This window comes from Rattus norvegicus, chromosome 2 (genome assembly GCF_036323735.1).
Source record: "Rattus norvegicus strain BN/NHsdMcwi chromosome 2, GRCr8, whole genome shotgun sequence".
NCBI lineage: Eukaryota > Metazoa > Chordata > Mammalia > Rodentia > Muridae > Rattus > Rattus norvegicus.
Window position 1 is genome coordinate 223,320,199 of NC_086020.1, and position 14,380 is coordinate 223,334,578.

At 40.2% G+C, this 14,380-nt stretch overlaps 1 protein-coding gene across 1 annotated transcript in view; it reads left to right on the forward strand.

The window, feature by feature from the left end:
* The window catches only part of Dkk2 (dickkopf WNT signaling pathway inhibitor 2), a 91,875-nt gene extending 77,824 nt beyond the window's left edge, over nt 1–14,051 (forward strand). Inside the window, exons 2-4 of the mRNA NM_001106472.1 lie at nt 8,271–8,421; nt 9,514–9,669; nt 12,237–14,051. Coding sequence (NP_001099942.1) covers nt 8,271–8,421; nt 9,514–9,669; nt 12,237–12,487 — 558 coding nt within the window. The 3' untranslated portion in view covers nt 12,488–14,051. The remainder of the gene's footprint in view (nt 1–8,270; nt 8,422–9,513; nt 9,670–12,236) is intronic.
* Nucleotides 14,052–14,380: the final 329 nt, after the last annotated feature.

Below are 14,380 nucleotides of genomic sequence, written 5' to 3' on the forward strand. Positions count from 1 at the left end.
TCATATATAAAAGTAATCTTAGAAAAAGGACCGAGTAGAGCACACAAAGCCAGGGAATATCTACCTTTTCTTGTATAAAATTAACATTTCCTCTTGGGACTCGGTGGGACTTCCCGAATTAACTGGAGGAACTACTGCATTTCTGGCTACTGAAAGAAATCTATCATTCTTAACTTACAACCAAGGCAGCATTAACAGGTGTTCCCTTGCCTTTCAGCTTTTGCATCAGAACTCCATTTCCTGTCTTTTCTTTAAATTAAACAAGGATAATGGGATGGAGTTATTAGAAATGAAGTAATGTTTATGCACAAAATGCACAAGTATTCGCAGTCTTATTTTTTAAGTCATTTCTAGACTTCTTATACTGGCTATTACAAAGCTCTCTGTAACAATTGTTATACTATATTATGTTGGGAATAACATCAACAATGTCTGTTCTTGTTTGGAAGAGGTGTAAATAAAAGCGTAACTTTGAATTTGAGTTGTTCACATCCGTGGCTGTACCATGCTTGGGTGTGGAGATGTAATGCTCTTGTACAAGTTACCTCAGTCAATGGTTGTGAACAGCTCTGAGGAAGTTGGAGTTGAGGTCTTGTTTGAACACTAACAAAATGGGCAAATGTAAACTCACCCGTATATATGTAGTGAGTAAGACATGCATTTTCTCCCGCCCAGATTCTATATTTAAGCCTTGAGGTTGCAGAACTGAGGACAAGAGGCAAATTAATATGGGCATAAAGAGCCTATACTAGATAAGAAAGCTGTACAGTGAAATACAACATGAAACACACTAGTGGCATATTTTTAGGAAAATGATTTATTCATTAAATAGTGAGAATTGCTTACTATATTGGAATCATAGTATTTTAGAAAATCATAATAAAAGTTGAGTAGAATATGATTGGGAAAGCAAGATTAACAAAAGGGTTGGTTGTGAAGAAGTAAGAGAAAATGTGTTAAGCAGGCCACATGACTCATCACACACAAGTTCAATGAATTTTTTAGGCAAAATGTTATCTAATAATAATATGAATTTTAATTGAATTTTTATAGACTCTGCCATTGGGTTTTTATCATTTCAGAAGATAGAAGCTGGGGGCATAGCCACAGCGAGACAGCTCAGCAGGTAAAGGCACTTGCTGTGTAAGCCTGACAAGCTAAGTTCAGCCCCTGGAATCTGTAAGGTGGATGGAACTCCATAAGGCTGTCCTCTGAACTTCACACACACGTAATTTTTTTATTCTTCTTAGGAAACTGAACTTAATGTTGATTCAGCCATGTTGATTCCATGGCTGTTTTGTTGTTGGTTGGCTTTTCACTCTTTTCTTACTGAGATTATAATTACACCATTTCTCTATGTCCTTTTCTCCTTCCAAACCTCCCCATAGACCCTTGCTTGCTGCCTTTCAAATTCATGACCTTTTTTATTGGTTACTGTTACATGCCTATATGTATATGTATATGCATATATGTCCATAAATATAGCATACTTAGTTTGTACAATGCTACTTGACTGCATGTTTTCTGGGGTGATCATTTGGTATTAGGTAGTTAGTTGGGGAAGGACTTATTTCTCTTACTCTGTGCATCCTTTAGTTGCCTGTAGTTACCCTTGGGTAAGGTTGAAGCTTCATGGTCTTTTTCCTTTATACTTCCACAAATCTATTGTCATTGCTCAGCTCATATTTAGGTAGCCATGTTGGTGAGACTTTGTGGGTATAACTCTAAATTCTCAGGTATGAGTATAGGCCTCACCCTATCCCTAGTCATGAAAACCATTTTTCGTAATAGATGGAGGGAATTAGATAAAACCACAACCAACCAGACCACTACCAACCAAACTGCATAGTTGTGAGGCCCAGTTTCAATAGGAATACCTACTTACAGAACAACTCCTGACCCCAGTGCTCAGGGAACATTGAGGAAGAGTGGCAGAAGAGATTGTAAGGGCCAGAGGCTGGGAGAATTTGCTGTGTTTGTGTGTCATAGTAATGTCAGAAACACAAATTATTTTAGTTTTGTTAGCTTCCATGGATATTCTTCTTGAAATTGCCTAAGGTTATATCTGAGTTGATGAGCTTTTAATGCATTATAGATGAAAATATAGGCAAAATTCTTAAACATTTTTATGTTATATATTTGTGGGGGGTGTGGGAGGATCCCATAGTCTGGACATTGGCTTTGAACTCATTATGTAGTCAAGGCTGGTCTTGAACTTGTAATCCTCTTGTCTTGCCACCTTACTGCTAGAATTATAGACTTATAGCACTTGACTAAAATTTTGGTCTTTGTCTTAAAATCTTATCTTCTTTCTTTTATCATTGATTTTGTAAAAATTTGCATGCATGCATGTATGTATGTATGTATGTATGTATGTATGTATTTATGTATTCCCTGTGTGTGTGTGACTGGGTATTCATGTGCCATTTTGTACATGTACATGTGGCAGTCAGTGGTCACCCTGGGGGAGTCTGTGTTCTCCTACCATTAGGAATGGAGCCCAGGTCATCAGTCTTGGTGGCAAGTACCCTCACAGGCTGAAACATCTTCCTGGCCCTTATCCATAATTCTTAAGTGAAATCATGGAAAATCTGGAAGCAAAACATTCAAAGTTGCGATAATGACTTTGGTATTTCAAAATTTAACTCACTGTAATCCACAGTATTAGTTGAAGAAGAAATGTTCATGGGAAAGTAGACCAAAATTAATCTCATGATGAAAATGCTGTTTTGTATGCGTTTATTTCACCATATTAAATTACCATAAGGTTGATATTACAACATATTTAACATTAAGGATTGTATTAACCAGACAAATACGTTTATGCATTTTAGATGTTAAATGTGAAAAGGCATGCATATTTTTGCCAAGAACACCCTTAGAGTAGCCAGCAAAACATTTGCAGTTCACAGATCTAGCTTTTAAAAGTACCTGGTTGATAACTTGTAATCAGTCCCCGAAGGCCATGTCAGTAGATTCTGGTCTGCTGATTGTTGAGTCAATCGACAAATAGCTGTTCATATCATGCACACCATGAGACTGTGAGCCTTTTCTCTCACATTTAATATAGCTTATTCCCCCCAAGCCTGATATCCATGAGTCCTCAAAGATGCTTTGCCATTGTGGACAAAGGAGAGGATAAGTATTCTCACATAGAGTGAGGTGTTATCCACGAAGCATCCCCATGATGAAATGTTTATGTGCAGTTTTGACATGCATGCCTTTGAAGCAGCACCCCTTATGCTCTCATGGAAATATGAGTCTACCAGGTAGAGCATCAAAACTTAGGAAATTAATCTCTCCTCTGAGGAATTAGGATAAGGCTGTGGTGTCCCAAGTGTGATGGCCAGCCACACTTTGACAGCAGAGCCCAAGACATGCTCCTTTCCCCAACCCTTCACTGTTACACCCTCTATCCACCCAAAGGTTTTTTTTTTTCATTCACACAGCTGGCTTGCCCCCCCCCCACCCCCGCAGGCTGTCTTCCGCCTGCCCAGCTGATGAGGTTTTCCTGGCTCCAGTCAACTTCCGTGCTTGTTACAAACAGTGCTCAAGGGGACGAAGGATTGTCTAGATTGAAACAACAACAAAAGTAGGTTGATCTTGCAAGAATCTGGATGGGTGGCCAGTCACCCCACATGAACAATCTGTCTCTTTCTCTCCCTCCATCATCAAAGAGGAAAAATAGCATTCTTTTGAGAATGTGGAAGGCTTGGTTGTGGCCAAAGGGTCTATTTCTTGGTTAGTGTTGTAGTGAAACCTGAAGCAATATTCCTTATGATCTCAGGGAACTAATGGAATGGCTGCATTTCATTCTGCTTTGCTCCTCAGAATTCTAGTTGTCATGATTTGCATGGCAGGATTCTGCTTCTAATTCTGATTTATAGCTAAAACTGATGTTGTGAACTGGAATCCTTGTCATAGATGTGGCTGTGTTTCTGGCCAGTTTTCTGTCTTTCCATGACTATGTCAGGACAGGCTGTTGGCATTAGAAAGATGTGGGCAAGTGTACTTTTCTAATCTCTGGATTCAGCACAGAGGTCACCAGTGAACAACCTTGCTCAGTACACTCAAAATCCTCTGCCACTGATTACATTACGTATTTCGAAAAGCTACTTGATGTCTCTTCCTCATTTCACTGCTAAAACTGTAAATAATCATTCTAAACTAGCACAGTGGAAATGGACTTTGCACTGTTTTCCTGCCTGCCTGCCTGCCTGCCTGCCTGCCGGCTGGCCGGCCCACCCACCCTCCCTCCCTCCCATCCTCCTTCCCTCCCTCCCTCCTTCCTTCCTTCCTGCCTGCCTTCCTTCCTTCCTTCTTTCCTTCCTTCCTTCCTTCCTTCCTTCCTTCCTTCCTTCCTTCCTTCCTTCCTGCCTGCCTGCCTGCCTGCCTGCCTGCCTGCCTTTCTTCCTTCTTTCCTTCCTTTCTTCCTTCTTGCTTTCTTCACTTTATATCCTGATTGCAGATCCCTTCCTCCCTCACAGCCCTACCTCCCCACCCCGCCCCAGAGAACCCCTCCTAGGTACCAACCCACCCTGGCACATCGGGACTTCAAATCTTTGTACTATAAAGAAAATTTGATTTCTGATAGACTTCGATTCAAGCTGCGTTCAATGTGTTCTCCTCCCCTCTCTCCTTTGTAACTCCTGTCATGGTGACAACAACCACTACTTTAGTAATTGATAGAAAGAAACAACTCTAGTTTTAGAAGGCAGGGGTGGGGTTAAGGCAAATGTCTATTTTTCTTCTTTTAGCTGCATTCTGGACAGTCTCTTATAATTATAGCTAATTGAGCTAATTTATGGCTAATTTTCTCCTCTTATTAGGTGTCCCTAAATAATTTACACCATAACCATGCCTGAGTCTGGATAGTGAATGATTGTGGATGTTGATAAAATGAGATTTTTAATCAGCTCTGGAAGAGAATATAGGTCTCGCTCTAATTCTTACTTGATCACTGGTTTTCCAGTAGACTGCCCCTCATCTCACACACAGGTATCTGTTCTCCAAAGACCAAGTCATTAAAGCCATAAAAAAAAAATCCCCGCTATAAACCATTGCAGTAAGAAGCACATCAGCCTTTCACTTTTAAATCTCTAAAACACAACTAGGTGAGCATGTTATTAATGTTAGATTCAAATTTTGGCTAAGTCTTTCCAACTTACTTTATGTTTGCCATGAAGCACTCGTCAAGTGAGAACCAAGTAACGGCCTCTTGAGACCAAGGTAATTGGGAAATGAAGATCTTCCTGGTGAAAGTTGCTCATTGGTTGTTTTATGTATGTGTATTTTCTGACCAGATGTCCCTTCGTTCAATCCTAAGCCCATCACTTCTTCAGGGTCTCCCTCTGCCTGTTTCTCTCCTTGTTCTCCTACTATGACACAATTTAATCATAGGAAACAAACAGAAAAGAACACTAATGAAATGGCAAGTGGTCAAGTCCTCGTGTTAGTGTTAAAATACCTCGTCTCGGATTCGTAACTGAAGTGGGTGGGACGTGTCAGTGATAATCATTGTTGATAAATCAGGGCCTGCATTTTTCTGCTTTGCTTACTTGATGATGATTAGGCTTCATACCTCACTCTGTGCCGAGGACACTAATTATTTTTAAGGCAAGACATGTCTCCAAATATCACTTGCTTCTCTCAAACTTAATTTATTCAATTTATTGTGTCCTTTCTTGAAAATATTCACGGAGCACATATATGTTGATATTCATGCATTAGACTTTACGTAGTTTTCTGAAGCCAAGAGTTTTAGAAGCTTATGAGAAGCCATGTTTTATTTAAAATTACTAATTTCTACTTTCACATCTCCAAACTACTCCTTCTGGAATTTTTATATGGGCATTGAGCTGCAAGCACACAATGTTTATAATATTTCATGTTAGAAAAATACTCTGTCTTTGCCTGTGCCATTTCTACTTTAAAGGAAGGAGAGAACATACAGGAACTCATGATAGAAATATATGTCCAATCCTGTAGTTTGTTTTAGATAAAAATGAGCTTCAGATATTGAAATGGCAATACTGTACATACCACTTTTATTTTTTAATAAACTTCATTACTATAACTTGCAAATCAAAAAAAAATCACACACCGATGTTATTAACCAGACCCATCCCTATAAACTTCTGTACAGTTAGAATAGCCATTCAGATAAACCATATTTTTGTCTAACAGCAGCTACACCCATTATCTTCAAATTCCACTAACTGAGGATGAAGACAACAGGGCCCTTTTGGCAATTTCCTGTGTAAATAAGCTACATTTAGCAATCAACTCATTGCTCCAATTGAGTCTGTTCTTCGGGGATGGAACCCCATGTCACTTCTATTCAGAATGAATTGAGAATTTGCTGTGTTGTTAGGAGCACATGATGTTTTAGGTGGCACATGTTTGTCTCTGTTGAGAAAACGTGTCCTATTTTTGAGGAAGGAAAGATTTGTAAGACATCAAATGCTTCTTGCAAAATAATTTGATGAAATGAATGTAAATGAATCAGAAACATGTGATTTGTGTTTCAATTAAAATTAATGGGCTTAAATAGGAAGAGGGTAAACTGCTCAAGGGGGAAAGAGTGTGGCAAGGCGGGAAGTGACATTCGGTTTGTTTTCATCAGTGTTGGGTTCCTGAAAAACAGACTACTGCTCTGAATTCAGCTTCGTTCAGATTCTCAAAAGTCCACTAATGAAATCGGAATGTGTACAAAAAATACCAATTCATCTGATGCATCCGCTTTCCTCTTTCAAGGTTAAATAAGACACTGCAATGATGATAAAATCTATTTGCCCCCCCCCCCAGGCTCACACATAAACTTCATCTGTTCTTTCTCCTTTTAGTTGAAGAGTATGAGACATACCTGGCCAACATGTGGCAGAGAGGAGAGAGAGGAGGGGGGAGGGGCAAGACAGAGACAGAGAGACAGAGAGACAGAAGGGAAAAAGAGAAAGGAAATAAGCAATGGGTGGGGTCAGGACATTAAGTAGGATTTCATAATGAATGCAGCCAGATCACAGTAGTTATTTTAGAGACACAAACATTTTATTCAGCTTCACTTTTGTATCATTTATGCACACTTCAAAGCAAAGATCAGAGCTTTAAAAAATGTGATTTGCATCTGTAGTTAAAACTCAGTGAATTGCTCTGAAAATATGAAAGAATAAAATAGAACAAAAGGACCGGTAACGCTTGCCCATAATTCCAGTTCAACACAGAGGCAGGAGAATTGTCACAAGGTTAAGAGTCGAGACCAGTTTGGTTTGTGTGGTGAGTTCCAGCAAGCACAGGCTACATAATAAGACCTTGCTTCAAAAAAATTAAAAACAGAGGGCCTGTCTCAATGCTCTAAATCTAATTGTTCTGTGTGACATTAGTCTTTGAATGGATACATGTCAAATGATCCAAGCGCTCCAAAAGGCAAGACATCTAGAACCAGAGTCCATATTTTACTTTTATCTTTTGAGTTACTATCAAACGCATCATAGGTAACTTTCAAGACTTACTGCTGGGTAAAGAAATACATTAATAATCAGTGATTTCCTGAGAGGAGGTTGTGTGAGCAGAGACCCTTTGGGCTTTGTGAAAACTGTGGCAAACCAAGTTCCAGCATCTCTGGTTATGCAGATCCCACTGTTGCTCTCTGGAGGAAGTACGGATGAGGGCAAGGTCCTTTGTTCTGTTTGGGGTATGTCGTTTTGTGTGCCCAACAAGTTGTTTCTCAAATTATTCTGGAAGACTTGCCCCTTCCCTTTCCACAGGCAGAGATTGTGAGAAATTTTTCTTATCAGATTGGGCAGCTAACACATTTTAACTTCCAGCACAAACATTGGCCCCTTTTACTGTTCCTTCCTCTTCCCCCTCCCTTCAGTAGTAGGTGAGAATGGAGTGGTGCAGCTGCTCTTGTGCTCTGCCATTAGTCACCAATACCACAGCCTCTGGGGCTATTCTTACCGCAGGGACCTATTGGCATGAAGTATAAATCCTAACTCTAACATAGGCCAATGGAAATGTATGGGCAATGTTAATTTCATGGTGCTTTTCTACTTTAAAGCTTATCATCAGAGTCATCTTTGCCACCACCAAAAGCCAGTACTGAGCCATCAGCTAAGGGTCACCCTGGAGAACCAATGTTCAGAACTACACACAATGGTGTATTTTATTCAGGCACCTCAAACATGACTTAATTTCCCTTCAGGTTTGTTCCTCAATGCCTTTTCACTGTCCCAAGGCCTCACACATTGCTTTCTGTGCTGTCCTGATACCAGGCCTACCCTTGCAGCAGCGATAAGGAATGCGAAGTTGGAAGATACTGCCACAGTCCCCACCAAGGATCTTCAGCCTGCATGGTCTGTCGGAGGAAAAAGAAGCGATGCCATAGAGATGGGATGTGTTGCCCTGGTACCCGCTGTAATAATGGTAAGAGGCCTGCTAGGTGTTAACAGGCCCTTCTTCCTTAAAAGCCTGTATGGAAAGGTGTTTAATGATGTTTTCCAGGCTCCTGAGATATGAACCTTTTAGTATTTGGGAGAGTTGGGATCCTGGTTTGTCTACTATGATATACCAGAATCAGCTTCCAAACCTTAGGTTTCTTTGTGAATGGCCACTTTCTAGGCTACGTTCTACATTGATTTATGCCACTGAAAAATTGAAGTGTTATGTGCAGAATCACTGAATGTGTTGTTTACTAAACATATGAACGCCAAGAAAGGCAGTTCAGTTGTGAGTTCACTGACCTGGTTTATAAGAGTTTTGTGTTATTATATTCAAGATGTCTTGGGGCAGCCTTTCAAGGTGAGGAGGGTGACTGGCCCATCAAGTACAAAGGACTCTCTAATGAATTGGCATTCAGACTCTTATTCAGCCTTAATAGAGAAATGACAAACATTCTGTTTAAGAAACTGCAGAAAGTGGGTAGAAACATAACTCTACTCATAAAAACCAACTCGTTGTCATGCCTGCTTTGGCCTCTAGGCAGAAAACTGTTGTGAGAACCACAAAGGAACTGAAGGGAGGATGAAAGGCCTCACACTGGTTGAGAGTTGTGTAGGCCAAACTGAGAGATAGTTTTACTCATGAAAAAAAAAAAAAAGGTCCCTGGCCAGGTATCTTGCCAGAGGACTTAAAAAAAAAGAAAAGAAAAACACAGCAGACATTGACTTAATTTTTCACAATGTCACTATTCTAAGCTCTTTGACTATATTTACAATAATTCGATGAGATTAATTCTGTTTTTATCCCTATTTTACTGCTTGCATGGTGTCATTTGATCTTGAAAGAGGCCAAATTCAGATCTAGGAAGCGTTACTCCAGATCTAAAGTATTCTATCCTCAGTAAGTGAATGAGAAATGAACAGCAGCCATAGAGATACATAGCAGGTAGATTAGGAAACAGACATACGGACACACAGACACACAGACACACAGACACACAGAGGTCCTGCTGACACAGGTAGGATGAACATCACCGGATGTAGAGTCAAACTGAGCTGTTTACATCCTCATTTCCAGGCATCTGCATTCCAGTCACTGAGAGCATCCTGACCCCACATATCCCGGCTCTGGATGGCACTCGGCATAGGGATCGCAACCATGGTCACTATTCCAACCATGACCTGGGATGGCAGAATCTAGGAAGGCCACACTCCAAGATGCCTCATATAAAGGGTAAGGTCACCTGTATTTCCATGGTTCTCTATCCTTTCTTTCATAAGGAAGTTAAAGAAGGCATTGATTATTCATTCTGGTTCTATGAATCTGTTATTAAAATGTTCACCAATGCACAATCTAAATTGAGTGTATTGACTTTTAGTTTCAAAAAATGAGAGAGCTTTCATAGAATTGCTCGAAAGTATATATTATGGGAAAGGCCTGACATGCCATGCTATTTTCTATTTTCTAAGCATCCCTCTCTTATTAAGAAATCTTCTAAACAAACATTGTCTGCTCCAAATCTATCAAAGAGTAAAGCACTGTGAAGAATACATGAGGAAATATTGCTGCTGGCAATGAAATTGCCAGCCATTTTTTCACCTTTGAAGATTCAATAAGTTGACTTCACTGAACAATCGGATGACATGTAGTCCATAGACCAATCTATAAGAAGCATTAGTTTATTATCGGTTTACGGAATTATGTATGAGTATAAAGTCCCCTTCTCCCTGTGGAGACATTTCAGAATTCTTCCACCCACCAATAACAAACTTCGATTAGTGTGAGATTATTTTACAGTAACTCAAAAAAACTGAAAGCATGAAGCACAGGTGTACCCAAAGGAGGCCTTTCCCAAGTGTATCTGTATATTCCTCTTTCAAGATGTACATGATTTAAAATGCCCAGTGTTCTAAAGAATTTGGAATAAAGCATCTCCCTGTTCTTTGGAGTTTTTGATACACTGAAGTGCTCTGGGAAGTCCTGATGTGAAAACCTATTTTTCTTTTCTATTCATGTTATTTCCATAGCTTGTCTCACCAGGAAACTATTTCCCTATATTTTATCTTCTAAAGAGACAATGTCCAGGAGAAGGTCTGCCTAATGGCTATAGCCTAGATCGCTAGTGGTCACCTGTATAAAGCTAAAGATGTCAGCAAATAATGTATCTTTATTTATTATTTTGCTGTATCAACCAGGACCCTGAGACTTGTCCTGTATCTTTTATTTCTTTTTCATCGAATTCCTAAAGAGTTGGCATTCGATGAGTGTCTTTTCTCATTCCAATAGAAATCTAAGGCACAGCACTAATCAACTTCTCTGTTATTTCAGTCTAACTATGTATGAAATGCTCTGGGTACAAATAGAAAGAAATCTTGTGTTGCATGGCTTGTGAGTTGCACTAAAATCTTATAGTGGAAATAGTTACATCTAGAATGATGGAGCCCACAGGTGGCCACACAATGACCTTTGAGACTCATCTGCATCACCTAAAAATGCTTCATAAAAACACAGATTTATATGTTGTTTAATGGCTTTTCTATGGCTGAGTTTTATGATAGAATGGAAGTGAGGAGCTGTAAGAACCTCAGAACCCTAATGTCTTTGCAGTCTGGCAGCTAGGATGATTTGACAACCCGTGCCTTGTACTGAAACAGAAGTCAATGCAGCCAAGATGTGTGTGAGAGGGTTCTATTTGGTGACTTAATTGTGTGTGTATACAACACCCAGATTCGTGATCTCACATAGTTTGAAATAAGTTCTTGGTTACTCCTGAGTCTGATGGCCCTGCACTAGGCTGGATAACGTCTCTCTGTCCTGTTCTGACTCATGGCTCCTTGTAGGCTGTATTTCCCAGCACTCTTTGTCACGTGCATTTGGCTGAGTTTAAACAGCTTCCTACTCTCATGGCCTCCATTGGTATCTTGGCGTGGCTATGTTTCCTTTGTCTTCAGGTGCTGTCAGGTGGGGCCTTAGGTTCTGGCTAGTGAATCTAGGCCCTGGATGCTGGCATCACCTGTTCCTTGAGAGTCTCTTGGCATAAATGTGGTAGTGAATTCCTGCTGCTGATCAAACTCTCATAATTTTTAGTTCAACTATGAGTTTGAAGCCAGCCTTTTTTTAAATCTCCAATTCACCCCATAGAGGAAAAAAATCATCAGGAAATTATCTAAAGTTATACTACAGATTGATAGATTGGGGCATCGACTCTATGGGTAAAGTGCTAGCCATGCAAACATGAGGACAGGAGTACCAATCCCCCTTACTCTGTAAATGCTGGGGGGAGTATGGCAGTTTATCTGTGACTTCAGCCTCAGAAGACAGATACAAGGAAATGCCCCAGAGAAAGCTGGCTAGCAAGTCTAGCCATATCAGTTAACTCTGGGTTTGACTGATTCTGACTCAAAGAATAAGGCGGGACAATGATGGAGGATGATTTCCAACACAATGTGGTCTTTCAGATTCATTCATATCTATGTTCTTGCATGTGCAAGAACACACACACACACACACTCCCCTTCAAGGAAAATAGCATACATATATGTGCACATAAACACACAGAGAGAAATAGGAAAAAGGTAGGCTATGATGAACTAAAGATGAACACAGTTCATTGGATTTCATATTCAGATGGTAGATAATGGAGAAAGATACGAGAGTAAAGACAACACACTGGTACAAATCTAAGACTTTTCATCATCAGTGGCAATTTAATGCAGGATCATGTATTTTCTGTGATTCTGACTGTAAAGTAGGAATTGCTTCAAGAACGCTTGTAATCCCCTTGGCCTTGTTTTCTGTAGGACATGAAGGAGACCCCTGTCTGCGGTCATCAGACTGCATTGATGGGTTTTGTTGTGCTCGCCACTTCTGGACCAAAATCTGCAAACCAGTGCTCCATCAGGGGGAAGTCTGTACCAAACAACGCAAGAAGGGTTCACATGGGCTGGAGATTTTCCAGAGGTGTGACTGTGCAAAGGGCCTGTCCTGCAAAGTGTGGAAGGATGCTACCTACTCTTCCAAAGCCAGACTCCATGTGTGCCAGAAGATCTGATAAACACTGGAAGAGTCATCACGAGCAGACTGTGAATTTGTGTATTTAATGCATTATGGTGTGATGGAAAACCCGGATTGGAATGGGGAAGAATGAGGAATGTGGTAAGAATGTGGAGCAGAAGAGGGCAGGACTGAAATAAGTAGAGACAGTGACAGCCAAAGCACTACCAGTGTTTCCATTGTGCACCTCGTCTGTGTAAATAATGTACACATTTGTGAAAATGCTATTATTAAAAGAAAGCACACCGTGGAAATTACTGATGAATACCATGTGATTTTCCAAGAGTTTGACTTGAGCTGGAGGGGACATGTCCTTCAGATTGGCAATGGCTATAAAATAACTTAAAGCCACATTTCTACTCAAAGCTATAGTTTAATAAATTACTCTCACTCTCCCTTGACAAAAGAGAGTCTCTAAAACATGGGGAAAGCTGATGAACAGGCAATGAAAACATTCAGCATCATTAATCACATCTCAAAAAAAAAATCACCTTTTAATTGGGAAACTGTTCTTTTGATTTTTCTCAAATAAAGGCCTTGGTAGACCAGAGGAAAAGGCAGTCAGTATTTTCCAGATCACTTCAAGATACTGAGATGTCATTTAGACATTAGAAAACGGTAAACAACCAGTAGTCATGGTCAAGTGGTTAAGGCAATGGACTAGAAAAGGGTAAATGTGTCTCTTTAGACCACTCATTTCTATTTCAAAAACTTAATTTCACCTGAATTGCTAAAGACAGATGTAAGACAAAAGCAGACTCTGCATCGTGAAGGAATGGCATTGCCAGTATGATGTCCACTCAAGCTGGAGCCGTTAATCATGTCTAGGGCAATACAAGCACAGCGCAGAATTTTCAGATTGCAAAACCATTAAAGATGTCTGACCCATGAGGGGAACGGAATCATGGAGTGAGCACTGCTTGCCACTACTTTGACATTCGATAGACTCATAAGTACATTTGCCCTCGCACAGCTGGAGATCAGTAGGGTGATGGATGCTGGCACTAGAGGCCTGAGTGAAATCTGGAGTATGGTGGAGCACAGCAGGGAAGTAGAGGGAAGCTTGTCATCTGTCCAGGCTTTAAGGTCACATGTCTGAAGTGCAGGCTGGATTGTCATGATGGCCATCAGAGGCTCCAGAAGCAAAGTTGAAGCTCTCCATGAGATTTGCTCTCAGGCAGGTGAGTTCGGTGCAATGCTGCTTGCCCTCCTCTGCCTCAAAATGTTTCACGGTTTTGAGGCTGTAAAATAATCTCAGTATGAGGGGATCTTACAGAGTGGGTTCCCTTATGCCAGGTGATAGGAGAGGAACCCATCTTCTCCCTAAGCCTTAGAATGATGATGTCATCAGAAGGTAGTGTCCTAACCTCTTGATGGAGTGGGTATTTCATTACCAAAGATATAGTCCCTATTTTCTGAAACTATTGAAAATTAGAAGGTAATAACATATCTCTAATCTGTAGAAATGCCCTGAAACCATTTCACTATTTTCTGATTAAACATATTTCTGAACACTATATCTGGAGCATAAAGGACAAAAGTAAAAAGCAAAAGAAAGAAAGGAAGGCTAATCCTGCTATTGCTTAAACTCTTGTAGACCACACATCACTTACATACCACTGCAATGTCAAAGTCCAGTACACTAAGAGTTTCTGCTTCTGACCCGTGTCTTGTCGGACGATTGTGGTTTGTGCTCTGCATGTGTCTGCTAGAGCGAAACTCATAAGTTAATTTACCCAAGAGCAAACTCTAGTTTAATCTTTGTGATGTGAAAATGGAACATTTTGGTCAGAATTTCCTACATAGCAATGACACCTACAACCTAGTTTTCACATTATTCCCCTTATATTCACCCTCTCAAAAATTATTATTTGAAATAATTTATTTACAG